The sequence below is a fragment of the Pelophylax lessonae genome, assembly GCF_965119305.1.
Source record: "Pelophylax lessonae genome assembly, chromosome: 1".
In the NCBI taxonomy this organism is placed as follows: domain Eukaryota; kingdom Metazoa; phylum Chordata; class Amphibia; order Anura; family Ranidae; genus Pelophylax; species Pelophylax lessonae.
The window spans coordinates 318,157,755-318,176,674 of NC_138768.1; the positions used below are offsets into that span (position 1 = coordinate 318,157,755).

The 18,920-nt window shown below is 40.5% G+C and overlaps 1 protein-coding gene across 1 annotated transcript in view; it reads right to left on the reverse strand.

The window, feature by feature from the left end:
- Positions 1–18,920, reverse strand: part of LOC309545393 (Fc receptor-like protein 5) — a gene marked incomplete at its 3' end in the record, with an annotated part of 153,630 nt that overhangs the window by 86,000 nt on the left and 48,710 nt on the right. The window contains exons 6-8 of the mRNA XM_082244573.1: positions 5,843–6,130; positions 1,874–2,161; positions 444–731 (exon numbers count right to left, since the gene is read on the reverse strand). Of these exons, the coding sequence (XP_082100699.1) occupies positions 444–731; positions 1,874–2,161; positions 5,843–6,130 (864 nt within the window). The remainder of the gene's footprint in view (positions 1–443; positions 732–1,873; positions 2,162–5,842; positions 6,131–18,920) is intronic.

Sequence of the window (18,920 nt, forward strand, 5' to 3'; positions counted from 1 at the left end):
TCGAAAAATTATATGTTTGCAAAATATTTTAACAAACTATGAAAAACATTTTTTTTCAAAATGTTTGACTTTTTTTGTTTGTTTAGAAAAAAATAAAAAACCCAGTGGTGATTAAATACCACTGAAAGAAAGCTCTATTTGTTTAAAAAAAAAAAATGTTAAACATTTGTTTGGGTACATTGTTGCATGACCACGCAGTTGTCATTCAAAGTGCGACAGCACTGAAAGCTGAAAATTGGCCTGGGCAGGAAGGGGATAAAAGTGTCCAGTAGGCAAGTGATTAATCTTTGCCTATCAGTAAAATTGTAAAGCAGAAACAAACCTTAAATCCATATAATTAGACTTCCACCATACCACATCCCTATTCTACCACATCAGTATGAATATGAAACCATATTAGAAACAAGCCTTGTTTAATTCAAGTTGTGTTAATAATTTCCCACCTGTTACACTGACTGTCACATAGTCACTCTCTGATGAGCTGATGTTCCGTCCATTTATTTCCACCCAATATTTACATGCATATTTCCCAGAAGCATTTTCCGAGGACGCAGATATTGTATAATCACTGAGCAATGGATCCCCTTCATGAATTTTCTTCTTTTCCTGGTAAATCTGTATTCCTTTTGCTGATATACCAATTGGTGGTGAGCAGGTTAAAGTGAAAGATTCCTCTTTAGTATACACAGTGTATGAAGGTGTCAGTGTAATAGAGGGTGCTTGGGGGGTCTCTGCAATAAGAAGGTTAAAGATTTCATACAATGTAATTAAAGTTCCCCTGCTGGAGGCCTTTCCACAATCCGTGTTAAATTCTGGCTTGGCTCTGGGCTGTACTGGTTACTGTCTCCCATAACACTAGTGGGGCATCCCAATTGTCCTTGCCAGCACCTAGCACTGCATAATGAATGGAATCATCTGCTGTGACCATAGATTTCCTTAACCACTTCCTTCCCACGCTATAGCCGAAAGACGGCTACAGAGCGGGCTTACATTGCCCGGAGGGTGTACGCGCACGTCCTCTTGTGATGGTGAGTGGGCGGCACGCTCTGGGATCACTGAGTCCTTCAGACTCGGCTGATCAAAGATTGGGGTAACGGGCCAATCACAGTGGCCCTTTGCCGCGTGATCAGCTGTCAGCCAATGACAGCTGATCACAGGATGTAAACACAAGCAAGTTATCAGCTTTTCTTTCTGTGAGGAGAGAATAATAAAGCCAATAACTGGCTTCTGTTACAGGGACATTGGTTTCAACAGTGCCCACCAGTGTTGCTAATCAGTGCCCATCAATGCCTCATCATCAGTGTCACCTATCAGTGCCATCTATTAGTGTCCACCAGTACCGCCTCATCAGTGCCTATCAGTGCTGCCTATCAGTGCCCATCAGCACCACCTATCAGTGCCCATCAGTGCCGCCTCATCAGCGCACATCAGTGCAGTTGAAAAATTACCTGTTTGCAAAAAAATTTAACAAACTGTGAAAATTTTTTTTTTTTTTTCAAAAATGTTGGCTTTTGTTGTTTGTTTAGCAAAAATAAATAAAAAAACCCAGTAGTGGTTAAATACCGCGAAAAGAAAGCTCTATTTGTGTGAAAAAAAATTATAGAAACTTGTTTGGGTACATTGTTGCTTGATCGCATTCAAAGTGCGACACTGCTAAAAGCTGAAAACTTGCCTGGGCAGGAAGGGGGTAAAAGTGTTCAGTAGGCAAGTGGTTAATCTTTGCCTATCAGTAAAACTAACGTAGAAACAAACCTTAAATCCATATAATTAGACTTCCACTGTACCACATCCCTATTCTACCACATCTGTGTAAATATGAAACCATATTAGAAACAAGCCTTGCTGAATTCAAGTTGTGTTAATAATTGCCCACCTGTTACACTGACTGTCACATAGTCACTCTCTGATGAGCTGATGTTCCGTCCATTCATTTTTACCCAATATTTACATGCATATTTCCCAGAAGCATTTTCCGAGGACGCAGATATTGTATAATCACTGTGCAATGGATCCCCTTCAAGAATTTTCTTCTTTTCCTGGTAAATCTGTATTCCTTTTGCTGATATACCAATTGGTGGTGAGCAGGTCAAAGTGAAAGATTCCTCTTTAGTATACACAGTGTATGGAGGTGTCAGTCTAATAGAGGGTGCCTGGGGGCTCTCTGCAATAAGAAGGTTAAAGATTTCATACAATGTAATTAAAGTTCCCCTGCTGGAGGCCTTTCCACAATCAGTGTGTAAATTCTGGCTTGGCTCTGGGTTGGACTGTCTACTGTCCCCTGTAACAGTACTTGCCATGCCAATGGTCCTTGCCAGCACCTAGCACTGCATAGTGAGTGTAAGATCCGTTAAAAGCATTCTTATAAAGACAATTTATTCTGCTGGAAAATTACATATTGTCAGTATAGACCATAGAAGAACAATTGTTAGCTTTAATTTAAGATGTATAATTAATATAGAATATTGTGTTACAGAGCAACCTTAATTACTGTTCATTAGATTATAAATAATTCTCCTATATAGATTTAAAAAAAAAAAAAGGGTTATATCTTGTGTTTTTTCATTAAAATTCATTAAAATGTATTTTTTCCAAAATAATTGTGACATAAATGATTGCAATACCTATGTTTTTTTTTTTTTTTTTTTTTTTAAATCTCCGCTGCAAAAAAAAAAAAATATATATATATGTATATATACATATATACATATATATAAAATATATACAGTATCTCACAAATGTGAGTACACCCCTCACATTTTTATAAATATTTTATTGTATCTTTTCATGTGACAACACTGAAGAAATTACACTTTGCTACAATTTAAAGTTGTGAGTGTACAGCTCGTATAACTGTGTAAATTTGATGTCCCCTCAAAATAACTCAACACACAACCATTAATGTCTAAACCACTGGCAACAAAAGTGAGTACACCCCTAAGTGAACATGTCCAAATTGGGCCCAATTAGCTATTTTCCCTCCTCGGTGTCATGTGACTCGTTAGTGTTACAAGGTCTCAGATGTGAATGGGGAGCAAGTGTGTTAAATGTGGTGTTATCGCTCTCACTCTCTCATACTGGTCACTGGAAGTTCAACGTGGCACCTCATGGCAAAGAACTCTCTGAGGATCTGAAAAAAGAATTGTTGCTCTACATAAAGATGGCCTAGGCTATAAGAAGATTGCCAAGACCTTAAAACTGAGTTTCAGCACAGTGGCCAAGACTATACAGCGGTTTAACAGGACAGGTTCCACTCAGAACAGGCCTCGCCATGGTCGACCAAAGAAGTTGAGTGCTCGTGCTCAGCGTCATATTCAGAGATTGTCTTTGGGAAATAGACATATGAGTGCTGCCAGCATTGCTGCAGAGTTTGAAGGGGTGGGGGTTCAGCCTGTCAGTGCTCAGACCATATGCCGCACACTGCATCAAATTGGTCTGCATGGCTGTTGTCCCAGAAGGAAGCCTCTTCTAAAGATGATGCACAAGAAAGTCCGCAAACAGTTTGCTGAAGACAAGCAGACTAAGGACATGGATTACAGGCACCATGTCCTGTGGTCTGATGAGACCAAGATAAACTTATTTGGTTCAGATGGTGTCAAGGGTGTGTGGCTGCAACCAGGAGAGGAGCACGAAGACAAGTATGTCTTGCCTACAGTCAAGCTTGATGGTGGGAGTGTCATGATCTGGGGCTGCATGAGTACGGCCGACCCTAGGGAGCTACAGTTCATTGAGGGAACCATGAATGCCAACATGTATTGTAATATACTGAAGCAGAACATGATCCCCTCCCTTCGGAGACAGGGCCGCAGGGCAGTATTCCAACATGATAACGACCTCAAACACACCTCCAAGATGACCACTGCCTTGCTAAAGAAGCTGAGGGTAAAGGTGATGGACTGGTCAAGCATGTCTCCAGACCTAAACCCTATAGAACATCTGTGGGCATCTTCAAACAGAAGGTGGAGGAGCGCAAGGTCTCTAACATCCACCAGCTCTGTGATGTCATCATGGAGGAGTGGAAGAGGACTCTAGTGGCAACCTGTGAAGCTCCGGTGAACTCCATGCCCAAAAGGGTTAAGGCAGTGCTGGAAAATAATGGTGGCCACACAAAATATTGAAACTATGGGCCTATTTTGGACATTTTCACTGAGGGGTGTACTCACTTTTATTGCAAGCGGCTTAGGCATTAATGGCTGTGTGTTGAGTTATTTTGAGGGGACAGCAAATTTACACTGTTATACAAGCTGTACACTCACTACTTTACATTGTAGCAAAGGGTTATTTCTTCGGCGTTGTCACATGACAAAATATAATAAAATATTTACAAAAATGTGAGGGGTGTACTCACTTTTGTGAGATACTGTATGTATATATATATATATATATATATATATATATATACACACACACAAATGGTTTGGGGGTACTGAGTAATTTTTCTAGCAAAAAAAAATTATTTTTACACGTAGGAGAGAAATGTCAGAATTGGCCTGGGCTGGTAGGAGTTAAAGGGTATCTGAGCTAACTGCACTGTATTGTCATTGTGTTGACCCATTGGGAGAGATTTACTAAAATTGGTGCACACAGAATCTGGCGCAGCAGTGCATTATAACCAATCAGCTTCCAGGGTTTTTTGCCAAAGCTTAAAGCATAACAATGTATGGGCGAACAGATACACTAAGAGTTCTGCAGGAGACCTGCATGGCACCAGCAATCTGCTGATCACTGGCGCAATGCTTTAGAACCCAGGAAGTTGTGGAAAGAGACAGCCAGCAAAGCAGCAGCATTCACAACATGAAAGGAGATTTTCAAGTAAATTTCAATTGGATTATCAAATATATCTATTCCTTGTAATGCTGTTACAATGCTGATGTTATAAAATAAAAATGTATGCTGCAACCATAGATTTCCTTTAACCAATTCCTGGTATAGCCGAAAGGCACTACAGCACAGGCTTACAATGCCGGGAGGGCATACATGGACAACCCGTGTGGGCGGCACGCCCTGTGATTGTTGAGTCCTTTGGACTCGGCTGATCACAAATCGGGGTAAAGGGCCAATCACAGCGGCCCTTTACCACATGATCAGCTGTCAGCCATTGACAGCTGATCACAGGATGTAAATATAAGCCAGCTTCTGTTACAGGGACATTGTTCCCAACAGTGCCCACCAGTGCTGCTAATCAGTGCCCACCAGTGCTGCCAATCAGTGCCCACCAGTGCCACATATTAGTGCCCATCAATGCCTCATCATCAGTGTCCCGTATCAGTTCTGCCTATCAATGCCGCCTACCAGTGCCTATCAGTGCCCATCAGTGCCGCCTATCAGTGCCCATCAGTGCCGCCTATATGTACTGCCTATCAGTGCTCCCTATCAGTGCCCTTCAATGCAGCCTGTCAGAGGTCATCAGTGCCACCTATCAGTGCCCATCAGTGTCATCTATCAGAGCAGCCTCATCAGTACCTCCTCATCAGTGCCCCCCAGTGCCGCCTCATCAGTGCCCATCAGGGTCACCTATCAGTGCCCATCAGTGCAGCCTCATCAGTGCCCATCATTGAAGGAGAAAAATTACCTGTTTGGCAAATTTTATAACAAACTATAAAAAAAGTTTTTTTTCTCTCAAAACAGTGCTGAAAATTGGCCTGGGCAGTAAGGGGGTAAAAGTGTCCAGTAGGCAAGTAGTTAATCTTTGCCTATCATTAAAATTGTGAAATAGAAAAAAACCTTAAATCCATATAAGTAGACTTCCACTGTACCACATCCCTATTCTACCACATCTGTATAAATATGAAACCATATTAGAAACAAACCTTGCTGAATTCAAGTTGTGTTAATAATTTCCCACCTGTTACAATGACTGTCACATTGTCACTCTCTGATGAGCTGATGTTCCGTCCATTTATTTCCACCCAATATTTACATGCATATTTCCCAGAAGCATTTTTCGAGGACGTAGATATTGTATAATCACTGTGCAATGGATCCCCTTCATGAATTTTCCTCTTTTCTTGGTAAATCTGTATTCCTTTTGCTGATATACCAATTGGTGGTGAGCAGGTCAAAGTGAAAGATTCCTCTTTAGTATACACAGTGTATGAAGGTGTCAGTCTAATAGAGGGTGCCTGGGGGGTGTCTGCAATAAGAAGGTTAAAGATTTCATACAATGTAATTAAAGTTCCCCTGCTCGAGACCTTTCCACAATCTACAGTGCATTGCGAAGTATTCTGCCCCCTTGAACTTTTCGAACTTTTGCCACATTTAAGGCTTCAAACATAAAGATATAAAACTGTCATTTTTTTTTGAAGAATCAACAACAAGTGGCACACAATCATGAAGTGGAACGAAATTTATTGGATATTTCAAACTTTTTTAACAAATAAAAAACTGAAAAATTGGGCATGCAAAGTTATTCGGCCCCTTTAAGTTAATACTTTGTAGCGCCACCTTTTGCTGCGATTACAGCTGTAAGTCGCTTGGGGTATGTCTCTATCAGTTTTGCACATCGAGAGACTGAAATTTTTGCCCATTCCTCCTTGCAAAACAGCTCGAGCTCAGTGAGGTTTGTGAACAGCAGTTTTCAGTTCTTTCCACAGATTCTCGATTGGATTCAGGTCTGGACTTTGACTTAGCCATTCTAACACCTGGATATGTTTATTTGTGAACCATTCCATTGTAGATTTTGCTTTATGTTTTGGATCATTGTCTTGTTGGAAGACAAATCTCCATCCCAGTCTTAGGTCTTTTGCAGACTCCATCAGGTTTTCTTGCAGAATGGTCCTGTATTTGGCTCCATCCATCTTCCCATCAATTTTAACCATCTTCCCTGTCCCTGCTGAAGAAAAGCAGGCCCAAACCATGATGCTGCCACCACCATGTTTGACAGTGGGGATGGTGTGTTCAGGGTAATGAGCTGTGTTGCTTTTACGCCAAACATAATATTTTACATTGTTGCCAAAAAGTTCGATTTTGGTTTCATCTGACCAGAGCACCTTCTTCCACATGTTTGGTGTGTCTCCCAGGTGGCTTGTGGCAAACTTTAAACAACACTTTTTATGGATATCTTTAAGAAATGGCTTTCTTCTTGCCACTCTTCCATAAAGGCCAGATTTGTGCAGTATACGACTGATTGTTGTCCTATGGACAGAGTCTCCCACCTCAGCTGCAGATCTCTGCAGTTCATCCAGAGTGATAATGGGCCTCTTGACTGCATCTCTGATCAGTCTTCTCCTTGTATGAGCTGAAAGTTTAGAGGGACGGCCAGGTCTTCGTAGATTTGCAGTGGTCTGATACTCCTTCCATTTCAATATTATCGCTTGCACAGTGCTCCTTGGGATGTTTAAAGCTTGGGAAATCTTTTTGTATCCAAATCCGGCTTTAAACTTCTCCACAACAGTATCTCGGACCTGCCTGGTGTGTTCCTTGTTCTTCATGATGCTCTCTGCGCTTTAAACGGACCTCTGAGACTATCACAGTGCAGGTGCATTTATACGGAGACTTGATTACACACAGGTGGATTCTATTTATCATCATTAGTCATTTAGGTCAACATTGGATCATTCAGAGATCCTCACTGAACTTCTGGAGAGAGTTTGCTGTTTACCACGTGATCGGCTGTGTCAATCACAGCCGATCACATGAGCGGCTCCAGCGGAAACCGCTCGTTCCTTCCTCAATGCGCGCCCCCAGGGGGCGCGCAGCGCGGCGATCGTGGACGAGGCTCGTCCCTCGGACAGAGCCCATCCCTGATCTAGGTAAAGAGCCAATGAAATTGGCTTTTTACCACGTGACCGGCTGTGTCCACAGCCGGTCACAAATGTCAACAGAGAACACGGTAACTAGCTGTCACCGTGTTCTCCTCCTCACACACTGATACTGTGTGAGGAGGAGATTGTGGTAACAGCTAGTTACCAAGTACAGTGCACCCCAAACACACTGATTGCCCCCCCCCCAATAAAAAGCACCTGTCACTAGCCCATCAAAGTACAAAGGTACTCTGATGACAGGTACTCGGGTACTCTGATGGGCTGATGACAGGTACTCGGGTACTCTGATGGGCTGATGACAGGTACTCGGGTACTCTGATGGGCTGCTGACAGGTACTCGGGTACTCTGATGATGGGTATTCGGGTACTCTGATGACAGGTACTCGGGTACTCTGATGACGGGTACTCGGGTACTCTGATGACAGGTACTCGGGTACTCTGATGACAGGTACTCTGGTACTTTGAGTACCCGTCACCGGAGTACCCGTCATCGGAGTACCCGAGTACCTGTCACCTACCCATCAGAGTACCCGAGTACCTGTCACCTACCCATCAGAGTACCCGAGTACCTTCCACCTGCTCATCAGAGTACCTGACACCTGAAGTACCCGAGTACTTGCCACCTGCTCATCAGTACCCATCACTACTCATCAGTACTCATCAGTACCTATCACCTATCAGTATCAGTACTGATCATCCGTACCCATCAGTACAGTATCAGTATCACCTATCAGTATCAGTACTACTCATCAGTACCTATCACCTGCCTGTCATCTGCCCATAAGAGTACCCGAGTACCTGTCACCTGCCTATCGGAGTACTCGAGTACCTGCCACTTGCTCATCAGTACCAGAGTACCTGTCACCTGCCCAGCAAAGAACCCGAGTACCTGTCACCCTTCATACAGCCACCATGTCTAAGTCCAAAAAGGCTTATATACGTCCTCCGTTTAAACCTAAATACCGGTGTTATGGCAGCAGATAGCTGCCATAACCCTGGTATTTTTCTAAACGGTGGACGGTTGGCTTTCCGATAAGGGTGGTCCCAGTGGCAGATTCGCTGCGGGATCACCCTTCTGGGGTGGCGGAAGAGGTGCCCCCCCCCTCCCGCCGCATTCTGGTCCTTTTCCCCGCTTACCGGACCCGCCGGCAGCGGGGAAAACGATCCGGTCCCGGATCCTCACAGACAGGATGTCGAGTGAGGGCAAGCTTGCCCTCACTCGACTCTATGGTCTTGGAGGACCGGAGCTACGGCAAACGTCGTTGCCTAGCAACCAGATTAAAGGTCCTTTTTTTTTTTTTATTTTATTTAACCACTTTACCACCGGAGGATTTTGCTGTCTTCCGTCCAGGCCACTTTTTGCGATTCGGCACTGTGCGACTTCAACTGACAATTGCGCGGTCGTGCAACGCCGTACCCAAACAAAATTTACGTCCTTTTTTTCCCACAAACAGAGCTTTCTTTTGGTGGTATTTGATCACCTGTGCAATTTTTACTTTTTGCGCTATAAACAAAAAAAGAGCGTTTATTTTGAAAAAATAACAATATTTTTAACATTTTTTTATATGAAATTCCCCCCAAAAAAGATGTAAAAACCAATTTTTTTAAAAATTTTTGGCCAATTTGTTTTCTGCTACATATGTTTGGTAAAAAAAAATCACAATAAGCGTATTTTGATTGGTTTGCGCAAAAGTTATTGCATTTACTAACAAAGGGAAAGATTTCTGTCATTTTTGGTGTTTTTTTTTTAACGCGTAATGGCGGCGATCTGCGATTTTTTTTGCGGGACTGCGACATTGCGGCGGACAGATCGGACCCTTGACTGACATTTTTGACACTTTTGGGGGTACCAGTGACATTACTGCAGTAATCAGTGTTATATATATGCACTGTTACTGTAAAAATGACACTGGCAGGGAAGGGGTTAATTTTATTGGAGAGGGAGGGGTTAATGTATGCCTGGTGCTCCTCCCTGGTGCTCCTCCCATCGCCGCTGCTCCTCCCCTGGCCCGACTCCCGCTGTGAATAAAAACAGCGGGAGCGAGCCTCCGGCGGCGCGCAAGCGCCACCCAGAAGGGGGAGTGTCTGATGACGTAGTACTACGTCGTCAGACGATAACGAGCCACTCTGCCGCAGTAATATTACTGTGGGCGGAGGTAAAGTGGTTAATTTTTTTTTTATTTTATTTTTTTATTTTTTCTATCTTTTAGTGTACTTGTGAGATCTGAGGACTTTTCGACGCCAGATCTCACAAAAAAGAGGTCCTGTCGTGCCTTTTTCTATTACAAGTAATGTTTACATTTCTTGTAATAGAAATAAAAATGATCAATTTTTTTTTTAAAAAAAACAGTGTAAAAATAAAAATAATAAATAAAATAAATAGTAAAAAAAAAATAAATGAATAAATTAAAGTGCCCTGTCCCCGTGAGCTCGCGCGCAGAAGCGAACACATACGGAAACCCCGCCCACATATGTAAACAGTGTTCAAACTACACATGTGAGGAATTGTCGCGATCGTTAGAGCAAGAGCAATAATTTGAGTCCTAGACCTCCTCTGTAACTCTAAGATAGCAACCTGTAGAAATTTTTAAAGTGTCGCCTATGGGGATTTTTAAGTACCAAAGTTTGTCACCATTCTGTGAGCGTGCGCAATTTTGAAGCATGACATGTTGGGTATCTATTTACTCGGCGTAACATTATCTTTCACATTATGGAAAACAATTGGGCTAACTTTACTGGTGTCTTATTTTTTAATTCAAAAAAGTGATTTTTTTCCAAAATTGCGTTTGGAAGACCGCTGCGCAAATACGGTGTGATAAAAAATATTGCAATAATCTCCATTTTATTCTCTAGGGTCTCTGCTAAAAAAAATATATAATGTTTTGGGGTTCTAAGTAGTTTTCTAGCAAAAACAACTGATTTTAGCTTGTAATCACCAAATGTCAAAAATAGGCCTAGGCAAGTGGCTAGGATGCATGATGATGCTCCTTGGATGTTGGGCCCCTCTATATGGCTAGGCTGTGAAATAGTCTCACACATGTGGTATTACCATACTCAGGAGGAGTGGCAGAATGTATTTTGGGGTGTCATTTTTGCTATGTACATGCTATGTGTTAGGAATATCCTATAAATTGACAACTTTGTGTAAAAAAAAAAAGTTTTTATTTTTTTCCCACATTTTCCAAAAACTTGTGGAAAAAAATGACATGTTCAAAGGACCCATAATGCCTCATAGAATATACGTTGGAGTGTTTGCTTTCCAAAATGGGGTCATTTTGTGGACTTTTCCATTGTATTGGTGCTCTAGGGCCTTGAAAAGTGTGATAGGTAGTAAAAAAGTTTTATGTGTATTTATGCTCCTAAAACGCCTTATGGTGCTACTTGGACGTGGAGTCTCTTTTTGTGGCCAGGCTGTGTAAAAGTCTCACACATGTGGTATCACCATACTCAGAAGGAGTAGCAGAATCAATTTTGGGCTGTCATTTTTGCTGTGTACCTGCTATGTGTTAGAAATAGCTTATAAATTGACAACGTTTTGGGAAAAAAAAGAAAAAAACATTTTTTTCTTCATTTTCCCAAGAATTGTGGGAAAAAATTATAACTTCAAAAAACTCACCATGCCTCTTACTAAATACCTTGGACTGTCTACTTTACAAAAAGGGGTCATTTGGGGGGTATTTGTACTGTCCTGACATTTCAGGGCCTCAAGAAAGGAGATAGGCCATCAGTACATCTGGTGTGATCAATTTTCAGTAATTGGTACCATAGCTTCTAGACTCAATAACTTTCACACAGACTAAATAATATACACTAATTTGGGTTAATTTTACCAGAGATATGTAGCAGTTTAATGTATGAAGAAAAATTAATTTTTTGCAAAATTTTATAATAGAAACTAAAAAAAAGTGTTTTTTTTTCAAAATTTTTGCTCTTTTTTTGCTTATATCACGAAAAAAAAAAAAAACCCAGTTGTGATCAAATACCACCAAAAGAAAGCTCTATATGTGTGAAAAAAATGATAAAAATTTTGTTTGGTTACAGTGTAGCATGACTGAGCAATTGTCATTCAAAGTGTGAGAGTGCTGAAAGCTGAAAATTGGTCTGGGCAGGAAGGGGGTCTAACTGCTCTGTATGGAAGCGGTAAAGAATAAGTTCAACTTTCGTAATATGTTACATCCATTTTCTGGGTAAAAATTGTAGCATGTTATGAACAGACCAGCCCCGGCTCCCCCCTGCTCCCGCGCCCTGACAGCTAGCAGGGATCTTCACTCCTCCCACTAGCTGTCACAATTAAAAAAAAAACGCGAGGCTCTGCCTGCCCATCCGCGTCACTCATTCACAGTCCTCTGTGAATAGAAAACTACAAGTTCCAACATTCTTTGTGGCTGTCAGCTTGTAATTTTTAATGAACTACGATGGCGCTGTGGTAGTTTAATGAGTCTTACTGTCAGGTTGTATCTGCTTGCAGGTACAATGTATAGGCAAACAGATACACTGAGAGTTCTGCAGGAGACCTGCATGGCACCAGCGATCTGCTGATAACTGGCGCAATGCTTTATGCTAGCCATACACGCACAGAATTTCGGCCGAAAATGGTCGATTTAGGAAAGATCGTTCGAATATCGGGCCGTTAGTGAACACAAGTTTACCAACGATTACGATACCACACCCGGCTAATCTCGATGGATCCACAGCGAAAATTTTTATCGATTCAACGAAAGTGTATACGTCTATGGTAAAATTGAAACGAAAATAATATACTGAATCGTACTGCGCATGTATTTGACATATCAGTGAACCGGAAGAAGAATCTATAAACGAAAGAATGTTCATTCGTTTAACATGTTTGTTTCTACACACTGTTCTAAAATGCATGTCTCAAAACAAGCAAATTATTCTATTGCTGTTTATATGTGTATGTATAAAATGTATGTATATTTCTCTCTCTCTCTCTATATATATATATATATATATATATATATATATATATATATATATATATATATATATATATATTAAAATGAATCACATATTATATCAACACGTGTATATAAGTATAGTACAAAACATGAAATATGTGGTAGTATGTATTTACACCAGTGTACCAACACCAGAGGACAAGGCTCCTGACTGTGACCCCACCATTCTCCCTAAATATTTCCAAATGAAATTTACATATGTGCTAATGGAATGTAACATGTTCCGCAGTCAGTGATGATGTGGGGAGCTGTGTCATTGGTTGGTGTTTGTCCACTGTTCTCAAATACAAAGTCTGTGCAGCCCTCTAGCAGGAAATTCTGCAGCACCTCATGCTTTCTGCTGCTGATTATCTGTATAGAGATGTTGATATCATTGTTATTCCAGCAGGACTGTGCTTAATTGCCCAGCAAAATGGCCCAATATAAATCCCATAGAGAATCTTGTGTGTATTGTCAGGAGGAAGATTCCAGACAACACACCCAACAATTCTGACAAGCTGAAAGCCGCTATTAAAGCAACCTTAATTCCTCAGTACCACATGTTTTTCCCTGTATCCCCGAGAAAGTATTAAATGTGTCATGGTTATAATATATACCTTGATGAAAAGTAATATGCAACACAATAAAAACCAACATCAAACCATGAAATCATTTAGAAATGCTTTATTTGACCAACATAAACCAAAAACGCGCCTCTTTGTTTATTTGTAACATAATTGCTGCATAAGTGCAAGTAAAGGCATCTAGTTATAAATACACAATAGAGCATGCCAATATTTATTCAATAGTATGTCACATAGTCATGCATGACACATTTTCAGAAGTAATTAAGATAGCATTATTCACCAATATTGTAAACCAAGATTTTGAAATCAAGCAGCATAAATAGCAAAGTTCAAAAACGCAAAAAAACGAAAAAAAAAAAAAAAAAAAAAAAAAGGTGGCACAAGTTCAAATTTGTATGACATGGCATATTGAATTAAGCCAATAAGATGTTTAACCGGGATCAACCAGCAATATAAACGTGATTATCAATGGAGGGGTGGGGGGGGGGGGGAGTGTTGAGTTTACAATCAACATCAGAATATCTTGTGCTCAAATACATGCGTTGTGTGTCATACCTTGTGTTGACCAAAGAAGTAGTGTAGTCCACCTGAAGGATTACGCAAGAAAGTTCAAAATATGAGGACACTGTACATGTGGAGTTGCAGCTTTGTTGTGGTTGAATCGAGGAAGCCCACAAAACACTATATATCAATTCCATATATAGCGTTTTTGGTGCTATATTCATCCAGCTCAGTAAAGCGTCAATTTATACTGCATAAGGTGTCCCAATATTTTGATCTTTTATTTATATATATAATTCACAGTTGAACTGCATGTTTGAAGCCTCCAAACTGTGCCACCATTGGATGTGATGTAAAACTGTAGTTGCATTCAGGACTCTGTTCTGTTTGGGAGCCAAGACTTTCCCATATAATACGTGGAACATATTATATTGACGTGCACTCATTGCAGACAATGTTTTGCACCAATTAGGAGAGGGGAGGGTATCGGCTCCTAAGCAGCACATATTGATGAATTCTGTGTGTAGTCTCAGCTACATACAGTTTACACAGCACATCTCAGTGGACAGTTTTTTTGTGCTATCTCGTTGCAAAGAGATTGCAAAGTACAAAAAGCATGTGCAAATGTGTCCTTGAAGAGTACAAACAACATGTGCACATGTGTGTTTGCAAACAAACAAAAAACAAATGTGCAAAATGTGTCAAAGTGCAAATACTATCCAGTAATCAGCCAAGATTATTAGATACCAAAAAAAAAAAAATTAGAAAAGTTTACTTCCCCTTTTAAACGAGGTAGTTTGGTCTCCTTTAGGGCTCTTTCACATGACCGTTCCTTTTTTTTTTTTTTTTCACGGAGTGGATGACATTTGTGTCATCCGCTCCGTGTGTCCGCATATCATCCCATCCATTTGCGGATGATATGCGGACCTGTCTATGGGAGTTTGCGGATGTCAGCGGATGACACCGCTGACATCCGATTTTCCTTCCTTTCCGTTTTTTGAATGGAACAAAAATAGGGTTTTGTTCAGTTCCAAAAAACGAAACAGAACTGACAGGAAGAAAATCGGATGTCAGCGGATGGTATTCCTCTGACATCCGCAATGCCATTGACTTTATGTCCGCAAATCATCCGCCAAAAAATAGGATGATTTGCGGACATACGGAGCAACCGTGTGAAAGGGCCCTTAAATTCCAGAAGAATGTGTATCAGACGAACATGGTTAACTTTATCAGATATATTATAAAAACATATAGAGCGATAAAAAAAACAAAAAAAGGGGGGTTAAATCACTCTTGACAGGATGTCTATGGCATCCGCTAGGTTGTTTTGCAATGCAGATATGTTTTCTTTGATGTTTTCCATGTCACTGCGGCACTTTATTAATATACTCGCCAGCTTCTTGGCTGTCAGACTGTTGATTGAGCATTCCAAAGCTGTAGTTTACAAAAAATGGCACAAGACAAATATGAATATCATACAACAGCTACCATATTGATATGTAGAAACACATTGAGATCATACAATTTCCACCAGTGATCCTGGCCTAAAAAAAAAAAATGAAAGAAAATTCTAGTACCCACCTGGTGCAGAAACATTTCTTTGTTCTTCAATGTTAAAAGCAGGGGCAACAAGATGTTCTGTAGACTTTATAAGGTCTGTGAAATCCGTATCAAATGTACACACATCTTGGCTATCTCTTGTGTTGCTCGACCCGTATGAATCAAATCTGGAATATTTTCCTGTAAAAGACAATTGTTTGAGAGAGAGAGAGACAATATGTGACAGCGTGTCACAGACTGAGAGGGACATGAAAAAATGAGGACTTAAAAAATCCTTTATATTGACCATTCCCCCTTTAGATTACCCCCCCCCCCCCCAAACTCAACTGCTTTAGCAATGCTAAAATGTATTTGGTCCTGCCAATAAAGCTTATTTGAATTGAGCGAGAAAGAGAGAGAGAGAGACACACACAGAGAGAGAGACACACAGAGAGAAAGAGAGAGACACAGACAGAGACAGAGAGAGAGACACAGACAGAGACAGAGAGAGAGAGAGAGAGAGAGAGAGAGACACAGAGAGAGAGAGAGACAGAGAGAGAGACAGACAGACAGACAGAGAGAGACAAAGAGAGAGAGAGACACAGAGAGAGAGAGAGACACAGAGAGAGAGAGAGACACAGAGAGAGAGAGAGAGAGACACACACAGAGAGAGAGACAGACAGACAGAGAGAGACAGACAGAGAGAGACACAGAGAGAGAGAGAGACACACACAGAGAGAGACACAGAGATTTCACCTGAGCTGGTAACATCATCTTCTCCCTCAATCCTTGACATAGCGGCCTTATCATTTGGCTGTTGTACACTTTCACCTTTATCATCCACAGCTGCTATAGTCAGTATATCCTGTTCACCTAAATATTCCTGTGACATTCCTGTGAAATAAAGCAGATAATACATAAATATCACCTTCCTGAGACAGAATTCTTTATTAATGTACATTTGTATGTTTTATTACCTGGGTTGGCTCTGGCTGTTGACATATCACATGGCAGGAGCTCCTCCGACCCTGTTTGTACACCTGGGACATGTTGCACTTCAGCAAAGTCATCTTTATTTTTTTCTGTTGACCTTGACTTCTTTTTCCGCTGACTATTTTGTACATATAATATATCCTGCAGTTTGTCTTTATTTCCTGGTGGGGGTATAACAAACACGATTTTCACTAACAAATAAATAAATACATTACATTTTTGAAAGGAAATATGTAAAATAAATGAGAATAATAAAATGGCAAGTTGACTATTACAAATGGAAAACACATTAATACAGGATTGCACATATAGTAAAACAATGCAAGATAGAAGGAAATGCATGCTTACTTTTTTTAATTATTCTTCTTATTTTGTGGTACTGTTCCTCTTCACGAAGCTTCAGATCTGACCAACGTTTTCTGAGCTGATCCTTTGAACGGTGGACTCCATGATTTCTCTGCAGCACCCTCACTATTTTGTCCATAATGCGGTCCTTTCTTGCATTGGTATTAGTGTAAGGTCCACACTTGCCATCATAGTCCTTCTTCTCTAGAACTTCCACCATATCCACCATTTCTGCTAAGGTCATGGGAGATGCCTTCACTTTTTTTTTCTTGCTGCTCCTAGTCCCAGCATGTTCGGCCGAACCGCTCTCCCGCTCCGCAGCACGCTTTCTGGACTCCGCCATCGTGGTATTAATAAAAGTGGCCGGAAGTGGATGGGTGGAGTCTCATCCGGACGTCACTTCTGCTCGACGATTCACTCACTGATCTTTCGTTCTGCACGAACATCTTTGGAGGTAATGATTTATGTTGGTAAACGATTGTTGATGCTTGCTCACTACTGTTTGCAATCTAAATTATCGTTGGTACATTATCATTATGTATAGCACATGCACATTTGTCGTTCAACAAACTTTCTTGCTTGGTCACTTGTGTTATGCACATTTTTCTTTCGTAGAACGTGTCATGCTTGCTCAATTTTTTTTAAATCAAAATTATCTTTTCCTGATTTCAATGCACATAAGATTTTTCGGTACAAATATGTTGTACAAATATGATCATCTACAATCACAGTTATCATTATCATGTCATTTGCATGTACTGTATAATTATAATGTTCTGAAAGTCTCCTGATAGAAACATCTTTTGTTTTTTTACAGGAAAAATGTCTGATCGTTTTACTTCACCTGACTTTCTCCCTCATTTCATTGATGCATACAGGGAACTTCCATGCCTATGGAAGATAAAATCCAAGGAATATAGTGATAGGAATAAAAAACATGAGGCCTACAAAAAACTGATAGAACTTTGCCTCAGAATGAACCCTAATGCAAATGAAGAGTATGTAAAAAAGAAAATAGCAAATTTGAGAACCGTCTTCAAAAAAGAGTTAAATAAAATAGCGGAATCTGAGAAATCAGGTGCAGGTTCTGAGGATATATATGTACCACGGTTGTGGTATTTCGATAGCTTACGTTTCCTATCAGATCAGGAGATACCAAGACCCTCAGTTTCCAGCTTACAAACATTTTCACCACATAGTGACACACAGGACAATGATGACACTCAGGTAAGATGATAGAATACAAAATCTTTATTAATAATTCTTTGAATTTATTGCAAATGCTAAACCCATGAAACATGTTATGATTTTGTTAACATTAGATAAAGATACATCTTCAAACAATCATCAAATGTCCAAACAGATTATAAAATACACCGGGTTAATTCTGGAGAAATAATCACATAACCATGTTTTGCCACGGGACAGCACCAGATCCACAGAAGTACTCCTTATAATTATCCCTATTTAGTCGGGCGTTCATGGTGGCTAATCGTGGTGGCGCTGGAGCGATGTTGGTTAACGACTGTGTGTCATTTCTCCAGTCTCCGGGGATAATATTGCCTTGAGATGTGTCCTCGCGATCTACTGACTGTTGTATATACATCACATTTTTGCGCCTCAAATAGTTGTGCAAAATGCAGCAGCAGTAAACCACTAGATCAATTTTGGAAATAGAGAGGTTAATCTGGGTGTGGAAAATGCGAAATCTATTTGCCATGATACCAAAGGCATTTTCTACAACTCGTCTTGCCCTTGAAAGCCTGTAATTGAAAATTCTTTGCTCTTCTGACAGATGTTTCATTGGATATGGTTTCAATAGATTTTCGCCAAGTGAAAATGCATCGTCTGCAACAAATACGAAATTCAGACCTTCTGTGGTTTCGTCATTGTTTGGCAAATTTAACTTACCATTTTTCAGGCGTGCATAGAATTCCGTTTTCTCAATGGTACCTCCATCCGAATTTCGACCATTTTTCCCAATATCAACAAACAGAAACTCATATTTGGCATTTACTAATGCCAACAAAACTATACTAAAGAAACCTTTATAGTTATGGTAATATGAGCCGGAGTTTGGAGGGGGGGTAATGCGCACATGTTTGCCATCTATGGCACCACCACAGTTTGGAAAATTCCACGTCTGCTCAAATTCCTGTGCAATTTTTTTCCAATTTTCTGTTGTCGTTGGAAACTGTGAAGAAAAGTGTTATATTTCATTATTTCTGATATATTGA